The sequence below is a fragment of the Antechinus flavipes genome, chromosome 3 (assembly GCF_016432865.1).
Source record: "Antechinus flavipes isolate AdamAnt ecotype Samford, QLD, Australia chromosome 3, AdamAnt_v2, whole genome shotgun sequence".
NCBI lineage: Eukaryota > Metazoa > Chordata > Mammalia > Dasyuromorphia > Dasyuridae > Antechinus > Antechinus flavipes.
In genome coordinates this window covers 619,677,801-619,697,883 of record NC_067400.1, presented here as the reverse complement: position 1 = coordinate 619,697,883, position 20,083 = coordinate 619,677,801, and the positions used below count along the sequence as shown (strand labels likewise).

The following is a 20,083-nucleotide window of genomic DNA, read 5'->3' as shown; positions in this document are numbered from 1 at the left end:
GTCTCCATGGGCATTGCCCCTGAATTCTAATTTCTTTCCCTCCTTCCTCACCACATTTCCTCTCACTCTCTTCTTATGTCTGGATGCCACTTGCCCCTGAGCTCCCATTTCTCTCCTCAGCCTGGTTTCCTGCATCCTGTCCCATTACTCTCCAAGGCTCCCTGCCCCACAGCATCCCCCTCCTTCCAGACTCCCGCAGGATGTGAAGGCTCAAGATTTGTGCTGGTTCTTCCCCTTCCCAGTGGGGGCCAAGGTTGTCAGGCTTTCCCCTCAGATTCAAACGGTTGTTGGCCCAGGGCCCAGAGAGCTCCTGACTTTAAGTGATGCCACAGGTATAATAATAACAATTATTATTGAGGAGAGAAAAAAGCTGGGATTCAAGGACTGGGTCCAAATGCTGGCTCTGTTCCTGACTCCCCCTCACAGCCAGTTTGCTTCACTTCTCTCCTGCTTTGTAACATGAGGAGCAGGGGCCGGACCTGATGGCTCTGAGGACCCTGCTCCATCCCAAGGAGGATCCCTGACTGGCTGACGCCCTTCTGGGTGGGTTGAGGAAGAGTCGGAGGAAGCATTCCGGCACAGCTGCCTCCCCCACTCTGCCCCACGCTCCCTGGGGGACCCTCTGTCCCTTCCCCCTGTCCCTGGTGCTCTGGCTCCCAGCCTCATGTTTCCCCTCCCTCCACCCGCTGACACACTCTTACAGCTGCTCCAGACTCCAGGCGTCCCGGCCCCCCACACTCACAGGTTACATGGAGCTGGACAGTTCTCTCGGTGAGAGCTCTCCCACCGGCTCCAGGGAAGGTCATCCCACAGGTGAGGTTGCTGCCATGATCCTGGAGCTTCGGCACGAAGGAGAGCCCAGAGAAATAGGAGAAGGTTTGTCTGGGCTGTTGGAAAGGGACGGCGGCCCCGGTCCAGGAGAAGGTCGGGGGTGTCCCCTCCCTACATATCCAGGGGGCTAAACAGACCAAGGTCACTAGCTGGCCCTCCTCCAGGGGCTCTGGACTGTAGATGACTGGCTTCTCTGTCAGGTCTAGAGGGGAATAAAAAGAGGGAGTGAGGAGGAAAGCCCCCGGCGTCCTGACCCTCTCTTAGCTAATGCCACAGGTCACTCCTTTCGATGGGGCTGGGGTGTCCTACCTCTTGGTTGACCCTTCAAGCCCCTGTTTTGTCCTTACTCCCCTGGAATCTCCTGGATCTTCTGTCTGAGCCATTTTGCTTTTTCCACACCGGTTTCCCTTTTTGATGATGGCCCCAAAGCTGTCCCCCATTCTTCATCACCTCCTTACCCCAGGTGGCCCTTCCTCCTCTGACGCCCCCCCCCCCCCGACTCTCCTGCTACCTCTTAGGGCATTCAGGAAGTCCTCAGGGTGTGCATCACTCAGTCCTACCTGGCTTCCACAGAGATGAGACCATAGGGTTACCTCTCTCCCTCTCTCCCACCTTCCAGACCTTGCCCCAGCTTTGCACCTGCCCTGATTCAAACCCCTGGGCCCTGTCCTTTCCTGGGAAATTATCGAGAAAGGCTTATGGGATACTGAGCTCTGTCCTTTCCCTGGGACGTTATTCAGAAAAGCTTCTGAGATCCTGGGCTCTTTCTGCCCCATAACATGTCTTACCTGTCACCTTCAGGTCAAGTTTATAATTGGAGTAACTGAATTTTTCCTCTCCCCTTTCTATCCAAAAGACGTATTTCCCACTGTCTTCTTTCCGAGCATCTGTGATGCGCAGTGTGCAGTTGTTCTCCAGAGGGTCCCCGACCAGATGGAATCGTCCCCTAAACTCCTCCTGAATCTCTCGTCTTGGCTCATTTGTAGCCACAGGTTCGACTTCATTGGTACCAGGCCTCTCCTTAAACCAGTATCCATGAGCTGGAGAAGAGGAGGTTGGACAGTGATGGAAAGTACAGAGAATGGTGATGCACAAGCCTTCCTGCACTGTCACTGCTGCTGGCATTTGCACGTAATAATCTGGAGGTGAGTTCTGGAACCCTGTGGGCAGAGAGAGATTCAGGTAAGAGTAAATAGAGCAAGAGCAGGAAGAGATCTCCTCAGAGAAGGTCAGAGCTTGGGAAGACCTCACAGAGAGAAGTCAGAGCCAGGAATGGCCCAATGTGGGAACAAACCTTAGAACATTGAAAATTGAAGTTACATGAACCTTACTTAGAAACAGAACTTCATAGGAGGGGTTTACTTTTTGCAGAAAGAAACATTTATTAAGCACTTATGCTATACCAAATCTTGGGCATATAAATATAAAAATGAAAAGTTTCTTGCCCTCCAAGAATTTATATTTTTAAATAATAACTTTTTATTTTCAAAATCCATGCAAAGAGAGTTTTCAGCATTCCCCCTTGCAAAACTTGGGATCCAAATTTTTCCCTTTTTCTTCCTTCCACTCTCCCACTTCTAGACAGCAAGTTATCCAATATACGTTAAACATATGTAATTCTTCTATAAATATGTCTCCATTTATCATGCTGCACAAAAAAATCAGAAAAGGGGAAAAATGAGAAAGAAAAAAAGGAAACAACAAAAAAGGGGAAAATAGGATGTTGTGATAGTCCCCATAGTCCTCTATCTAGGTGCAGATGGCTCTTCCTAGAAGGTTTAAAAAAGCATCAGAAGGGCAGTGGTTAGAGCCCCAGCCCTGAAGTCAGTAAGACCTGAGTTCAAATATGTGTCAGACACTTAACACTTCCTAGCTGTGTGACTGTGACCCTGGGCAAGTCACTTAACCCCAATTGCATAAGCAAATACAAAAAAAAAAATCAGAGCTCATTTAATCCATCCCCCTTTTTTACTGAAAAAGAAAATGAGCATCAGAGAAGTTTGATGATGTGGCCAAAACTCTTTGCCCCGGCTTCAGAAGCAGGACTCCAGCCAATGACCAGGACATTTCCACCCCTCCATCCCCTGCAGGCTTAGGGGAGCATCCTTGCCCATTCTCACACCCATCCTGACCCTACTCACCCTCTATGAATGGGAGAAACAGAAGCAGCAACATCTCTGAATCAAGAACAGACCAAGCTCCAGTTCTGGATCACTCTGCCCAAAGGGTGCCAGGGATTCAGAACAAAGGGGAAACTGGGAAAATGAAGGTGGGATCAATGGCTCCCTGGGGAACAGCTTCTGAAACAAGATGGGAGCTGAGGGACCCAAAGAAACTCTCACCACCTTCTAACCTGATTCTCCTGACTCACCCACATTGACATTGCCTAGTAGAAAGGCAGGAAGTATAAAGTCTAATAAGGCTGTAACTGCATGAGAGAAAAGGGTGAGAAACAATAGAAAAGGGGAAACTTTCAAACTTTTCCCCACTAAGACAGAGAAAAAAAGAGAAGTGGATGTTGTAGACAGAAATGTGTGATATCTAAAGGTGCAGGATAAACAAGGGTCACAACCAAAATCTAGAGTCTAGCCTCTCATATGCTTCCTAGCTGTGCAGCTATGAGAGCCTGAACAAGTTAATTAACCCCTGCCTGCCTCAGTTTCCTCATCTGCAAAAAGAGAATCATAATTATACCAAGGATATTATAAGAATCGAGTGATAAAATAATTGTGAAGCATTTAACACAGTAACTAACATGTAATAAGCACAATGTAATGTTAGCTATAATTAGTTGGATATCATGGGGAGGGGAGAAGGAGGGAGAAAAAATGGAAAACAAGGTTTTGCAAACTATGTTTACTTTACATGCATTTGGAAAAATGAAATAGTATTTTTAAAAAACCAAAAACAATGATCTACTACAATTTCAAAAGAATTGTATTGAAAAATCAAATCTTATTATAAAGAACGGATGGAAGGAGAGAATTTGAAAACAAAATAACACAGAACTCAAAAATAAATGCAAGAACCAGGAGATCATTATACACTTCGACAACGATATTGTATGAGGACATATTTTGATGGAAGTGGATTTCTTTGACAAAGAGACCTAACTGAGTTTCAATTGATAAATGATGGACAGAAACAGCTACACCCAAAGAAGGAACACTGGGAAATGAATGTGAACTATTTGCATTTTTGATTTTCTTCCCGAATTATTTTTACCTCTGAATCCAATTCTCCCTGTGCAACAAGAGAACTGTTTGGTTCTGCAAACATATATTGTATCTAGGATATACTGCAACATATCCAACATATATAGGACTGCTTGCCATCTAGGGGAGGGGATGGAGGGAGGGAGGGGAAAAATTGGAACAGAAACGAGTGCAAGGGATAATGTTGTAAAAAAAATTACCCTGGCATGGATTCTGTCAATATAAAGTAATTATTAAATAAAATAAAATTAAAAAAATAAATAAATGCAAATATATGTTTAAAGTCTCATCTATTTCTTTTTGCTGTCCAGGTGATCAGAAATATGCCCTAAATATTATCATTTTTGTCATTGGGGATACAAAAAGAGGAAAAAGACAGTCCCTGTCCTGTAACCTGCAAATAAATATATACAAAGAATCTTTATACAGGAAAAACTGGAAATAATTAACAGAGAGAAGGCACTAGAGTGAAAACAGGTTGGGGGATGCTTCCTGTTGGAGATGGAATTATACTTGTCACTTAAAGTAAGCTAGGGAAGCCAACAGTAAAGGAGAGAGAGAATTCTAGGTAAGAGAGAATGTTCAGAGCCCAGTTAAAAAGAAAGGGGTATGTCCCATTTAAAAATGCAGGTGAGAAGGGGATGGGGTACTTATAAAGCATACCCATAAATAGATGTATAAAGTTGTCAGTGGAGGACACTAACTTATCCTTTTTGATCCAAGGGGACAGAATTGAGAGCAAGTTTCATAGCTGGATAAATCTCAGAGAATAACATTTTATTCCACAAACTAAAAAAAAGCTCCTAGCAATTGGTGTTGTCCAAATGTGGAATAGGCTGCCTCCCACCATCTCTTGCTAGAACAGAAGCCAACCTTGATGGAAAATGAAGTCGGCATGAAGTTGGAAAAGCATCAGTTTAAAAATCCCTGGCCCTGAATTCAAATCCCACTTTTGACCTGAACAACCTTAATCACTTCACATTTCTAGCCCTCATGCTCTTCTGTAAAGTGAGGAGGCTAGTCCAGTTGATTTCTGAGATCCCCTCCACCTCTCAATCTATGGTGTGAGATTCTATGATGAAAGAAGAATAGAAATATCAACATCTGAACTTTTCCCCCCATTTCTTCTTGTTCAGTCACTTTTCAGGTGTACCCAACTTGTCATGACCCCATTTAGGGTTTTCTTGGCAGAGATACTGGAGTGGATCACCATTCGCTTCTCCAGTTCATTTTACAGATGAGGAAACCTGGGCAAATGGTTATACAATCAGATTTGAACTCAGGAAGGTGAATCTTCCCGACTCCAGCCCCAGCTCTCTATCCTCTACAGAACTATCTAATTGCCCTTTTCCCAACTACTCACCCCTCAAAACCACCACTCAATAAAACATTCCTTTTTCCTCCTTGGAAGACAAACCCCAGCTTCCCTATTCCCATAGTAACTGATCATAGGTATATGCTTTTGTTCATTTCTGTTTTATTCATAGAAGCTTGTTGTTATAAGCACCTGTAGGAGATGTGGTCATTCTTACTGCTAATTTTTAAGCTTTATCCTGGGTCCAACCCATGCATTCGTTTTCCCCTCTGAGCCTCAGCTAAGATCCTTGGAAAACAAAGCTTATGCTGGAAATGGTCTTGTCCCCTAGGGAACCTTCAGTGCCCATAACCTTTAGCTCTCCCTCTATATAATTTTCCTGCTTTTTTTCCTTTTATTTTGCCTGTATTCGTTTTAATCTTACCTAAAATCTTAATTGCTCTCTCTGCTCAGATGAAGTAGAACAGATTTTGATTCAAGTTGTCATTTCACTATATATAGGTTTTGTGTAGATATGTGTGTATTTCAAGTATTTTTTTTTTTTTTTGGTAAATGACATATTGTCAAATTCCACTTTTCTAATCCTTTCTGCTGTCCTAGTTCATTTTATAGTTAAGTTCTTCCCATTCATATTCACAGTTAGGATCACGAATTTTGTGGTTCCTTCTGTTCTATGATCAACTTTTGTTTCACTTTGTTGCCAATGTATTCTACCAATAGCAGTTTAAAAAAGGATTGGGGGAGGGAAGTGGATGAAGGGATTTGATTGGCCCTTGCTATCTTCTAAGTAAATCAATACCTGTTACCTGTGTGTTTCAGCTCTCATTTTCCCTTTCACTCACCAGAGACCCTGATGTTTTTACTCTTTCTTCCTTCATTCTTAATACCTCTTTTTACCTTCTTATTGGCACAAGGTTATTCGCATGTCTTCTTCCCCCATTCTCTCTTGCAGGAAGGGGCTCTCTTTAATCTTCCTTTATAATCTCCATGCTTAGTTTAGTATACAGCACAAAGAAAGTACTTAAGAACTATTTACTGGCTGACAGATGCACTAGCATTTCTGATTATTGTACCAATGACTGTTCCCTTATCAATCCTGCCCTCCCTCTTAATCCTGGACATTAACATCTCCCTTTCCTTTCCCTTAACCTGTCCTAATTCCCTTTCAAGTTTATTGTATTTCCAAATGGAAATCCATTGGGGGCGAGTAGCAAAATTGTTCTCTAACTTTTTTATCTAATTCAGATGAAAGTGAGAGAACATAAGAAATAAAATTCCTGAAAACAGAATAGAAAGAATGGTCCAGCTTTTGTTGTATGTCCTTCGTTCTCAAAGAGGACCATGCTATGAAGGAGGTCCCACCATGACATGCAAGTGAATTGGATTGATGTGAGGGAGTGCTAGTAAAGCCACTTGACCCACTCTCTCCTTTGGAGACCTCTGGGTCCAGTGCCCAGAGACAAATTAGGAGGCCTGGAGATGGCTCTGGGTGCAATGGGGGGCCCTGCCTTTGTAAGCTAAGGTCTGCCACAGGAGATAGATACCAAGAGGCAGAGAATTATGGCGGTTAACCCATTTGGATAGATAGAAGGACAACACTGCCTTCTTGACTACCTCCTTGGATGTGAATTAAGAAACATCTCTAACATTGAGGGTTTCCTCTCTTCCCATTGGCTTTCTGTTCTTCAGTCATTTTTTGGTCATGTCTAACTTTTCTTGACCCCATTTGGGGTTTTCTTGACAGCAATACTAGAGTAGATTATGCTGGGAAAGTTCTTGTTTCCCAAGGATCCTCCAGTAGCTACAATCTTTAATTCTCCCTCTTTGACCTAGAACAGATATAATTTTCCTGCTTATTTCCCTTTATTTTGCCTACTTCAACCTTCCCTAAAACCTTGATTGCTCTCCCTGCTTTTTCTTTGAGTTCACATGAAGCATAAAATTTTATTGCAAATTGTAGAATAGTTTTATGTTTCCTTCTCTAGATCATTTTACAGATGAGGAAACTGAGGCAAATAGGGTGAAGTGACTTGCCCATTACCATATATCTATTAACTATTTGAGGCCAGATTTAAAGTCAGGAAGATATCTCTCCTTGACTCCAGGTTCAGCACTCCATGATTATGTCATTACTTGGCAGCCACCATCATCATCAGCCAAAATGTGGGAGTTCAAATGTGGGGTCCCTGTTCGGGCGCCAAAATGTGATCTTCCCAAATGCAGCCAGGTGATAAAATTTCAGATCTTTTATTATCTCCAATATAGCCCGGTTAGCTTAGAGGTCTATCTCTCTGCTTGGTTCCAAGAGCTCCCTCCAAATGTCACCAGATCCAAAGGTTTTGTCCTTAAGCCTCTGCCTCTGCTTTCTTCAGCCTCCAACCAGCACAGAGATGCAATGAATCTCTGGTCTCCTTCACTTGGGGCTCGGCTAGCTTTCTGGTGAGTCTTTCAGACCAGCTTGGTCTCAGTGGGAGAAGTGCAGGAGCCCAGCCACCAACTACAGTGGTGTGAGATGAAGATGAATCTGGTTGTCCACTGAACTCTCGACTCGTAGCTTTTTCCTCTGAAAACTCTTCTTCTGCCACCAGCCAGCCAAGTGGAAAATATTCTGCCTTGCCTCGGAGAGAGGGCTTCTGGTGTAATTCCGCTGAAAGGATGCAAATTCAATGCTCTACAAAGAACCCTGTAAAAAAAAGCTACACTAGACCTGCGGAGAAATTTTTAAAACGCCAGAAAAAGGACCCCCAAGGACTTTGAGTGAATTATCTTTGAATGAATTTTGCTCCATGTGCTCTCTGAGCGTGAGCCAATTTTCTTGTGGCAGAGTGTGTCAGCCATTTAGGAGGAGTATATTTGATGGCAGCCATTCTGATGATAACATCTTAGAAAATGTTCTTTCAAAAGGATATTTTGTTTTAATCTTTAAAATTTATTTTAATTATTGTTTTATTAAGTATTATATTAATCATCAATTAATTACCAATAATCATTAGCTTGTTTCAATTTATATATTATATAGTATATTATTATTATAAATTAAGAAATCACTAGTTTGATTGATACCAAATGTCAATCATGTTGTGATGCACACTAGTGAGTTTCATGAGAACTAGGACAAAACCCAATACCTAGGGGTCCCCCAACATCTGACACTGGGTGTTCTATGATACCCTAGTTAAAATAGCCAGGCTTTTGTCACCTTGAAAAGTACCTTAGGGGGAAAAAAAGAATATTACTGAAAAAAATCTCTGCTTCCCTGATTCTCTAAGGCCTTCTCTCTCCACTCCTGAGAAGTGCAGAAGGAAAACTCTTTCAATTGATAGAACTTCCAGGGGAGCAGAGAAGAAAAGGGCTTGAGGGCTCCAGCAAGAGCAAAAGAGCATGAATGAAAAGGCATTCTCTTTATTTCTTCTCCTTCCCCACGAGTCCCAGATGCCTCCTAGGGAAACTTTCTTGGAAGGTTTGGTTTTGCCCCCGAGACTCTCTGGATTCTGACTCTCCAGGTCTTCTTAGGACTTGGGTCTCCCAAAGTTGACGGTTGCATAGTACAGCTCCCCTGAGGAGGACTGTGTGGGAGCAGCAGGGCTGGAATCCCTCTGTTGATCCTGCAGAGAGGGAAGAATGAAGAATCAGGTGAAGAATCAGGCAAAGACCCAGGGAGGATCTTGGGGATCTTGGCCCAACCATCAGGAATCCAACACTGGAAAGGAAATTGGCTTCATCTGGGGATGAGGAATCTTTCAATTAGGGCAATTTGGTGCTCTTTGCTTTTGCAGGTGACCCAGCTACCGTGGGAGGAGGGGAGAGGTCAGGTAGGTGAGATGGGGAGAGGTATTAAATAGTGAGAGGGAAATCTTGGACTAGAAGTCATAGGAAAACATAGGAGAGGTCTCGGTTTCCCCTTCTGCAATAAAAGCTAATTTTGTAGTATTTCAAAATCTTCTAAGTGATTTGCATGCCTTTTCTCATTTGGACTCAGAATACTCCCATGAAGGTGTTCGAGGTAGTATTAGTGCCATTTTACACATGAGCATCTTGAGACTCAAAAGCATGACATGATTTATGCACGAAGTATCAAAATGAGGCTCTGAACCTTCTTCATTACTGACCATTTGGCCCACCTCCAATTAGACTGGAGCTCATTTGAATGTTCTTGTGTGACCAAAGATAACCCCCTTTCCCTTCCTGGGATTCAGTTTTACTTATAAAAAATGAATGGAGAAGTCTCTGAGCACTAAGGTTATACCAGTCATTGGCTGTGGGACACTAAATAGTGTCCCTGTCCCTGTCTGATCCCCAGCTTTATTTAAAATAAAACCTAAAAGAGGTAAGTGTATGACCTTCCTTCCCTCCTGGGCCTCAGTATTATTCTCTAAATCCTGAGATGGGCTGATCTCTAAGCAGCTTTTTTGCTCTGAAGAGGAGACACTGTGTGGGTTGGAGCCAGAAGTCCTACATGTGAAAACATTTCCTCTGTCATGAAGGGGCCTCAGCTCAGGTGCTTTCTCCCTCTGACAATCTTTAATTTTTTGGTCTATGACGTGAGCAGCTCAGAGTAATTGATTTCTAAAGTTCTTCTACACCTAAGTCCATGATCTTATGATCCCATTTCATGAAGGATCCTCCTGAGGCAGGGGAGGAAAGAGAAAATGATGTTTTGGTTTAGAGCCTTGCAAATGGGAACCATTATAGCAGAAAGAAAGTGACCAGGGCCCGAGGCGTTCCTGCTTTGGAACAAAAGATTCACCAGGACGTGAATAACCTCAGAGACAGTTATTTCTTTTTAGACAAATAAGAAAATTGGGGCCCAGATGAGGGAAGGGACACCCCCACTTGCTCCTTTTCATTTTCTCTTCTTATGTCCCATCTATCAAGTTTCTGATCTCACCATTGAACTGAAACTTTTGTACTTAAAATCACCGGCAGCCTCTCTGTTGGACAATCCCATGGCCCATTCTTTAGGTTCATGTCCCTGCTCCTTCTGACTCAGCTAATTAGCTCTGCCCTTGGATACTTCCTTCTCTCTGAGCATGGAGGACATGCTGGGCCCTAGATGAGCTTATGGAAGGTAATCCCAAACCATTTCCCAAAACCTCTAACATTAGTACGTTTAGCCTTGCTGGGCCCACAGAAGGACACTTACCCCCTGAACTGTTTCTTGACCTCAGACAACCAAGATGCCATTTTGACTGATTCTGCTTTTAACAGACCCTGTCTACTAAGCTACTGCCTGAAAAAATGCTGTTTTTAACCGTCCTACAAGTCCCAACATGGTTTGGAGCCAAAATGATGGTACATAAGCTTTCTCCCCCCTGACCCTAATTGCTAATTAGTTTTCCCATGCTACTTGGCCAGCCAGCTTGACTCTTTGACTTAAAGTTTTGACTTAAAGAAAATCCAGTAAGAGTGTTCTCACTCTCACTCCAAACCAACTGCTCCCATTGGACTGTTGAGAATTTCTGTCCTCTGCATTCTCCTGCCTTTCTTCTTGACTGATTTATCATCCTTGTCACACCCTCTAATTATGGATATCCCCAGAAATTCCACTTTGGATCTTCTCTTTCTCTATATATTCTCTCCTTTTATGATCTCATTATTTCCCATTGTTTTCATTACCATTTCCAAATATCTATCCCCAGCCCAAGGCTCCTACAGAGGCAATCCTTGATTAATTGTGTAGTTTCGATCTCTGTTTATTTAAGATAGAACTTGCTGTCTTCCCTCCCAAACCACCCCTCTCATGTGGTTCCCCCTTTTAGTGCCAAGAGTTCTGCCATCTCCCTAGATTGCCTGTTTTTCTTCAGGACCCTATTTAAGCCCTGCTGTCTCCATGACACTTTCCCTGATTCCCCGACTATTAGAGCCCTGCTTCCCATAACCTCCTCAACCTTTTAGAGGGTATATATTCAGTATATACTTGCATGCTTGTATGTTATATGCCATATTAGAATATAATGGTAAGAATGAAAGGACAGATGAGCACTTTATAAAGTGGTATGAGGAAGAATCATCTCTCTGAAGTCAGTCTGGCTCCAAGACACTAAAGGAAAATTTATTTGAGTTATAAAAGAAAATAGTAAAACTACAATAGTGGGGGTGACATCAAATTGCCCTTCACAGACCTAAATGAATCTGACTAAAAAACAAAATGGAAGAAATTAAGAAGCTGATTAGAATTTTAGAAAAGTTCCACATGACAGAGCTCTGGAGAATATCAGGTGGCACTAGGAAGTAGCATGTAGACATGGAACCTTCAGAAAATCAACGGGACATAAAAATCTCATCAATAAATGCAGAAAAGCACAAATAGTAAATGGATCATTGTCAAAAATTTCAGAAATATTACAGTCAGTATGGGGCTTTTGAAGCACAGATTAAAAATTAATTGGAAACTAATAAAATCCTAAAGAAATCAGTCAAGAAAAAATCAAGGAAATGGTCATTTCATTTAAGAACAATGATGAGACAATGTACTAAAATTTGTGGGTTAAAGCAAAAGCCATAATTTGGGGAAATTTCTTCATCTCGAAATGCTAATGTCAATTTTTTTAAAACAGAAAGAGCAAATCAATGAATTGAAAGCTGAATTGGCAAACAAATGGGATGAATCACTTTTGAATGCCTTAACTCCATCTCTTCTGTCTTTTTGGTGTGTATAAATAAGGATTCTGTCTCATAGTCATTTCACTCACCAAAGGGACTCCAGGAACCTGATCACTACAATCCACTTCTTTCCTGTCCTGGACCTCTCGATCCTCTGCCCGCTTCTTCTTTCTCAGAAACTTCACACTGAAGCAATAAGCCCAACACTGTGACAGGAGCCCTAACCCTTTCCCCTCCACTTCCACCCCTGCAGAGATCTCTCTTCCCACTCCCTGTCTGGGCTACTGTGTTGGCTCCCCCCTCACCATGTCAGGATGAGACAGAAGGCCAGAAAGGCTGTGACTCCAGATCCCAAAAGTGTCCCTGTGGTGAATGTGAAAAAGTTTGGCTTTGTTTTAGCTGCAAAAAAAAAAAAAAAAATTAGGTAAGGGCGTCTCTCCCAGAGAGCCAAGCATCCTGTCCCTGGTCCCTCCATCCCCTTATCTAAACTTTCACTGCATTGAGAAGTTCTATAAAACACTCCTTGTGACTGTTGGGAGCTCCATAGTGCAAATATCCTTCTATTTTGCAGAAAAGTTGCTGTGGCTCAGAGAACAGAAGGGAAATTGCCAGGGGTCGGGCAATGAAGTGAGCCGTGTTTGAGGCTTCCCTTTCCTAAAACCACATTCCAGGCTTTGGGGGAGGCCACAGAGCTTCTCACTGCTTTCTAAATTTTTCCACATCACCGAGATCTCAGACTCTCCCAGGGACTGAATTTGTCTCCGTGGGCAGAGACTCATTGCCCCAAATTCTAGTTTCTTTCCCTCCCTCCTCACCACATTTCCTCTCACTCACTTCTTATGTCTGGATGCCACTTGCCCCTGAGCTCCCATTTCCCTCCTCAGCCTGGGATCCTGCATCCTGCCCCATTGCTCTTCAAGGCTCCCTGCCCCACAGCATCCCCCCCCCCCAGAAAACCCCCGCAGGATGCAAAGGCTCGAGATTCGTGCTGGTTCTTCCCCTTCCCAGTGGGGGCCAAGGTCGTCAGGCTTTCCCCTCAGATTCAAACAGTTGTTGGCCCAGGGCCCAGAGAGTTCCTGGCTTTAAGTGATACCACAGGTATAATAATAATAACAACTATTATTGGGGAGAGAAAGAAACTGAGATTCAAGGACTGGGTCCAAATGCTGGCTCTGCTCCTGACTCCCCCTCACAGCCAGTTTGCTTCACTTCTCTCCTGCTTTGTAACATGAGGAGCAGGGGCCGGACCTGATGGCTCTGAGGACCCTGCTCCATCCCAAGGAGGATCCCTGACAGGCTGACGCCCTTCTGGGCGGGCTGAGGAAGAGTCGGAGGAAGCATTCCAGCACAGCTGCCTCCCCCACTCTGCCCCACACTTCCTGGGGGACCCTCTGTCCCTTCCCCCTGTCCCTGGTGCTCTGGCTCCCAGCCTCATGTTTCCCCTCCATCCGCCCGCTGACACGCTCTCACAGCTGCTCCAGACTCCAGGCGTCCCGGCCCCCCACACTCACAGGTTACATTGAGCTGGACAGTTCTCTCGGTGAGAGCTCTCCCACCGGCTCCAGGGAAGGTCATCCCACAGGTGAGGTTGCTGCCATGGTCCTGGAGCTTCGGCACGAAGGAGAGCCCAGAGAAATAGGAGAAGGTTTGGTTGGGCTGCTGGGAAGGGACGGCGGCCCCAGTCCAGGAGAAGGTGGGGAGTTTCCCCTCCCTACATATCCAGGGGGCTAAACAGACCAAGGTCGCCAGCTGGCCCTCCTCCAGGGGCTCTGGACTGTAGATGACTGGCTTCTCTATCAGGTCTAGAGGGGAATAAAAAGAGGGAGTGAGGAGGAAAGACTCTGGTGTTCAGACCCCCTCTTAGTTAATGCCACAGGTCACTCCTTCGATGGGGCTGGGGTGTCCTACCTCTTGAGTGACTCCTCAAGCCCCAGTTTTGTCCTTACTCCCCTGGGATCTCCTGGATCTTCTGTCTGAGCCATTTACCTTTTTCCACACCGGTTCCCCTTTTTGATGATGGCCCCAAAGCTGTCCCCCATTCTTCATCACCTCCTTACCCCAGGTGGCCCCTCCTCCTCTGATGCCCCCGGCTCTCCTTTCACCTCTCAACATTCAGGAAGTCCTCAGGGTGTGCATCACTCAGTCCTACCAGGCTTCCACAGAGATTAGACCCGAGGGTGTCTCCCTCTCCCGCTCTCCCACCCTCCAGACCTTGCTCCAGCTTTGTCACTTGCCTGAATCAAACCCCTGAGCTCTGTCCTTTCCCTGGGACGTTATTCAGAAAAACTTCTGAGATCCTGGGCTCTTCCTGCCCCATAACATGTCTTACCTGTCACCTTCAGTTCAAGGTAATAATTGAGGTAACTGAATTTTTCCTCTCCCCTTTCTATCCGAAAGAAGTATTTCCTACTGTCTTCTTTCCGAGCGTCTGTGATGCGCAGTGTGCAGTTGTTCTCCAGAGGGTCCCCGACCAGGTGGAATCGTCCCCTAAACTCCTCCTGCGCTTCTCGACTTGGATCATTTGTAGCCACAGGTTTGACTTTATCAATTTGGGACCCCGCCTTAAACCAGTATCCATGAGCTAGAGAAAAGTTGGTTGGAGGGTGATGGAAAGTACAAAGAATGGTGATGCACAAGCCCTCCTGCACTGTCACTACCGCTGGCATTTGCACGTAATAATCTGGAGGTGAGTTCTGGACTCCTGTGGAGAGAGAGAGATTCCGGCAACAGAAAATAGAGCAAGAGCAGGAAGAGATCTCCTCAGAGAAGGTCAGATCTTAGGAAGACCTTAAAGAGAGAAGTCAGAGCTAGAAATGACCCAATGCGGGAACAAACCTTAGAACATTGAAAATATAAGTTACATGAAGCTTACTTAGAACCAGAACTTCATAGGAGGGGTTTATTTTTTGGATAAGGAAGTATTTATTAAGCACTTGGGCTATGCCAAATCTTGGCCATATAAATATAAAAACAAAAACTTTCTGGCCCTCTAGGATTATTTAAATAATAACTTTCCATTTTCAAAATACAAGCAAAGATAATTTTCAACATTCACCCTTGCAAATCCTTACGTTTCAAATTTTTCTTCTTCCCTTTCCCACTCCCTGTCCTAAATAGCAAGGTCCAATAGTTGAAACAGATACAATTCTTCTAAATATATTTCCATATTTATTATGCTGCACAAGAAAAAAACTGATCAAAAAGGAAAAAGTGAGAAAAAATCAAAAAGCAGGTAAACAACAACAAAAAGGTGAAAATATTATGTTGTGATCCAAATTCAGTCCCCACAATTAAAAAAAAAGCATCAGAGCTCATTTAATCCAAACCCTTATAAGCTGAGAAGAAAAAAGAGCATCAGAGAAGTTTGGTGATGTGGCCAAAGCACTTTGCCCTGGCTTCAGAAGCAGGAGCCCAGCCAATGACTGGGATGTTTCCACCCCCCATCTCCCACAGGCTTAGGGGAGCATCCTTGCTCATTCCCCTACCCACCCTGATCCTACTCACCCTCTATGACCGGGAGAAACAGAAGCAGCAACATCTCTGAATCAAGAACAGACCAGGCTCCGGTTCGGGCTCACTTTGCCCAAAGGGTGCCAGGGATTCAGAACAAGGGGGAAACTGGGAAAATGCAGGTGGGATCACTGGCTCCTTGAGGAGCAGCTTCTGAAATAAGGTGGGAGCTGAGGGACCCAAAGAAACTCTCACCACCTTCTAACCTGATTCTTCTGACCCTCCCATGCTGCTATTGTCTAGTAGAAAGGCAGGAAGTATAACGTCTAATAAGGCTGTAACTGTGCATGTGAGAAAAGGGTAAGAAACAATAGAAAAGGGGAAACTTTCAAACTTTTCCCAGACAGAGAAAAAAGAGAAGTGGAAGTTCCAGGCAGAAACATGTACTATCTAAAGGTGCAGGATAACCAAGGGTCACAATCAAAATCTAGTGCCTAGCCCCTCATTTGCTTCTTAGCTGTGCAGCTGTGAGAGCCCAAACAAGTCAATTAACCCCTGCCTGCCTCAGTTTCCTTATCTGCAAAAGGGGCATAATAATTACATCAATGATGTTATAAGAACAACATGAGAGAATAATTCTGAGGCACTTAGCACAGTAACTAACATATGGTAAGCACAATGTAATGTTAGCTATTCTTGGAGAGGGCAGAGGGAAGGAGAAAAATTTGGAACACAAGGTTTTTCAAAGGTGAATGTTGAAAACTCTGTTTGCATGTATTTGGAAAAAATGAAATACTTTTTTAAAAAGAAAAGAAGCAATGATCTACTACAATCACCAAAGAACCATGATGAAAAATCAACTCTGATAGTAAAGAACTGATGGAGGGACAGAGTTGGAAAAGAAAATAATAGAATTCAAAAATAAATACAACTATATGTTTAAAAATTTTTGCTGTCCAGGAAATCAGGAATATTCTCTAAATATTGTCACTTTTGCCTGTCCCATTATTTATCCTTTCACAGTTTCCAGAATGTTTCCTCCCTCTAGTTTCTGAATTGCCTCACATTACATCTTAAGTCACTTTCTGAGCTGTTCTTTTAGAATAAAATATATCCTTCTTTTGAAAGTTATTAGTTCTATTACACAAAGTGCCCATGCTAGTTCAAAAAGGGTATTTGATTCCTTGCATTCAGACCCACAATTCACTTTATCTAATTGCCCATTTATGCATTTCTACATAAATATCTGTTACCTAGCAAAGAGCTAGGTTTGCCTAGGACATTACCTTCTTTTGAGGTATCTAGTCCTCCCCCTTCATTAGTGAGTAGAGAAAAATTCCAAAAGTCCTAGTGTGAAAAAACTTGTCTGCTTATAGGAAATGAGATTAGTTTAAAGGGATTCTAGATTAAAAGCTAGACTGAAGGCTTCATTTCTGTTTGACTTCCATTCAATGAAAAGATTTTTTAAAGAACCAGAAAATGCAAATGATCTATACATTTTATAAAATACTCTGAACCTCAAAGCCATTCTTCCTCTCCTTCCTTCCTTCAATGCATCCCTCTTTCTCACCCTTTCATTCTTTTCTTTATTATAGCTTTTTATTTACACAATATATGCATGGGCCATTTTTCAACATTGACAATTGTAAAACCTTTTGTCCAAATTTTCCCCTCTTTCTTCCTTCCCCCTCCCCTAGATGACAGGTAGTCCAATACATGTTAAATATGTTAAAATATATTTTAAATCCAATATATGTATACATATTTATATATTTATCATGCTGCACAAAAAAAATAGGATCAAGAAGGAAGAAAAAACTGAGGAAAAAAGCATAATGCAAACAAACAACCAAGAGAATGAGACTGTTATGTTGTGGTCGACACTCAGTTCGCACAGGCCTCTCTCTGTGTGTATATAGCTCTCTTTATCACTGCGCAAATGGAACTGCTTTGAATCATCTCAATGTTGAAGAGAGCCATGTCCATCAGAACAGATCATCATACAGTCTTGTTGCCATGTACAATGTTCTCCTAGTTCTGCTCCCTTCACTCAGTATGAGTTCATGTAAGTCTTTCCAGGTCTTTCTGAAATCGTCCTGATGATCATTTCTTATGGAACAATAATATTCCATAACATTCATATACCATAATTTACCCAACCATTCTCCAGGTGATGGGCATCCACTCAGTTCCCAGTTTCTAGCCATTACAAAGATACCTGCCACAAAAATTTTGGCACATACATGTCCCTTTCCCTTCTTTAAGATCTCTTTGGAATATAAGCCCAGTAGAAACACTGCTAGATCAAAGAATATACACAGTTTCATAACTTTTTGAGCATAATTCCAAATTGCTCTCCAGAGTGATTGGATCCATTCACAGTTCACCAACAATGTATCAGTGTCCCACATCACTTCCAACATACATCATGATCTTTTCCTGTCATCTTAGCCAATCTGACAGATGTGGAGTAGTATGTCAGAGTTGTCTTAATTTGCATTTCTCTGGTCAATAATTTTTTAGAGCACCTTTTCATATGACTACAAATAGCTTCAATTTCTTCATCTGAAAATTATCTGTTCATATCCTTTGACCATTTATCAATTGGAAAATGGCTTGGACTATTATAAATTTGAGTCAATTCTCTATCTATTTTAGAAATGAAGCCTTTATCAGAATCTTTGAATGTGAAAATATTTTCCCAGTTTATTGCTTCCCTTCTAAGCTTGTCTGCATTAATTTTGTTTCTACAAAAGCTTTTTAATTTGATATAATCAAAATTATCTGTTTTGTGATCAATAATGATCTCTAGTTCTTTGGTCACAAATTCTTTCCTCCTCCCCAGATTTGAGAAGTAAACTATCCTAGGTTCTTCTAATTTGTTTATAATGTCCTTCTTTATGTCTAGATCATGAACCCATTTTCATCTTATCTTAGTGTACAGTGTTAGGTGTGGGTTAATGCATAGTTTCTGCCATACTATTTTCCAATTTTCCCAGCAGTTTTTGTCAAATAATAAATACTTATCTCAAAAGCTGGGGTCTTTGGGTTTGTCAAACACTAGATTGCTATAGTTATTGACTATTGTGTTCTGGCAACCTAACTTATTCCATTGATCAACTATTCTGTTTCTTAGCCAGTACCAAATGGTTTTGATTATCGCTGCTTTATAATATGCTTTTAGATCTGATACAGTTAGGCCACCTTTATTTGCTTTTCTTTTCATTAATTCCCTTGAAATTCTTGACCTTTTGTTCTTTCAGATGGATTTTGTTGTTATTTTTTCTAGGTCAGTAAAATAGTTTCTTGGGAGTTAGATTAGTATAGCAGTAAATAAATAGATTAGTTTAGGTAGTATTGTCATCTTTATTACATTTGCTCGACCTATCCAAAAGCACTTGATATTTTTCCAATTGTTTGGATCTGACTTTATTTGTGTGGAAAGTGTTTTATAGTTTTGCTCATACATTTCCTGATCGATCCTTGGCAGATAGATTCCCAAATATTTTATCCTATCAATAGTTATTTTAAATGGAATTTCTCTTTGTATCTCTTGCTGTGGAATTTTGTTAGTGACGCACACAAATGCTGATGATTTAGGTGGATTTATTTTGTATCCTGCAATTGTGCTGAAGTTGTGGATTACTTCTAATAGTTTTTTGGTTAATTCTCTGGGGTTCTCTAAGTATACCATCATGTCATCTGCAAAGAGTGATAATTTGGCTTCCTACTCTAATCCCTTTCATCTCTTTTTCTTCTCTTATTGTCAAAGCTTTCTAATACAGTAGAATTTCTAATTTCTATACTATATTTCTAATTTCTAATACAATATTGAATAGTAATGGTGATAGAGAGGACCTTCTTTCACCCCTGATCATATTGGAAATGGTTACAATTTATCCCCATTACATATGATGCTTGCTGATGTTTCTATGCTTCTGATTGTTTTAAGGAAAAGTCCATTTATTCCTATACTCTCTAGTGTTTTTAATAGGAATGGATGTTGGATTTTTTCAAATGCTTCTTCTGCATCTATTGAGATAATCATATGTTTTTTTGTTAATTTGGTTATTGATATAGTCAATTATGCTAATAGTTTTCCTAATATTGAACCATCCTGGTATAAATCCTACTTGGTCATGGTATATTATCTTGGGAATGATTTTCTGTAATCTTTTTACTAATATTTTATTTAAGATTTTTGCATCAATATTCATTAGGGAGATTGGTCTATGATTTTCTTTCTCTATTTTCATCCTACCTGGTGTAGGTGTCAGTACCAGGTCTGTGTCATAAAGGGAATTTGGTAGGAGTCCTTCATTCCCTATTTTTTCACATTATTTATGTAGTATTGGGGTTAATTGTTTTTGAAATGTTTGTTAGAATTCACATGTAAATCCATCTGGTCCTGGGGATTTTTTTCTTAGGGAGTTGATTAATACCTTGTTCTATTTCTTTTTTCTAAAATGGGAGTATTTAAGCAATTTATTTCCTCTTCTGTTAATCTGGGCAATCTATATTTTTGTAAGTATTCTTCCATTTCACTTAGATTGTCAAATTTATTGTCATAAAATTGAGCAATGTAACTCCTGATAATTGCTCTAGTTTTCTTTTTCTTCATTGATGGATAGTTCTCCCTTTTCACTTTTGAGACTAACAATTTGATTTT

At 41.9% G+C, this 20,083-nt stretch overlaps 2 protein-coding genes and 1 long non-coding RNA gene across 8 annotated transcripts in view; 1 reads left to right on the top strand and 2 right to left on the bottom strand.

Annotated features, from left to right (window-relative positions):
• Nucleotides 1–13,755, top strand: part of LOC127556431 (uncharacterized) — a 45,565-nt gene extending 31,810 nt beyond the window's left edge. Inside the window, exon 3 of the long non-coding RNA XR_007952459.1 lies at nucleotides 13,658–13,755. This is a non-coding gene — a long non-coding RNA (uncharacterized LOC127556431). The remainder of the gene's footprint in view (nucleotides 1–13,657) is intronic.
• LOC127556428 (myeloid cell surface antigen CD33-like) overlaps nucleotides 1–20,083 on the bottom strand; it is a 73,098-nt gene that overhangs the window by 37,781 nt on the left and 15,234 nt on the right. For 5 of the 6 annotated variants that reach the window (XM_051989574.1, XM_051989575.1, XM_051989578.1 and 2 more), the window contains exons 2-3: nucleotides 1,620–1,991; nucleotides 743–1,033 (exon numbers count right to left, since the gene is read on the bottom strand). In XM_051989574.1, the coding sequence (XP_051845534.1) occupies nucleotides 743–1,033; nucleotides 1,620–1,991 (663 nt within the window). Of the gene's footprint in view, nucleotides 1–742; nucleotides 1,034–1,619; nucleotides 1,992–2,972; nucleotides 3,405–20,083 lie in introns of those variants that run through there. The other variant, XM_051989576.1, reaches the window with a different exon arrangement.
• Nucleotides 7,593–15,747, bottom strand: LOC127556430 (myeloid cell surface antigen CD33-like). The gene is made up of 6 exons (XM_051989582.1): nucleotides 15,469–15,747; nucleotides 14,294–14,665; nucleotides 13,476–13,766; nucleotides 12,270–12,363; nucleotides 12,054–12,150; nucleotides 7,593–8,966 (listed from the first exon to the last, which is right to left on the bottom strand). The coding sequence occupies exons 1-6, from the start codon at nucleotides 15,500–15,502 to the stop codon at nucleotides 8,871–8,873; spliced, it is 984 nt and encodes a 327-aa protein (XP_051845542.1). The 5' UTR covers nucleotides 15,503–15,747; the 3' UTR covers nucleotides 7,593–8,870.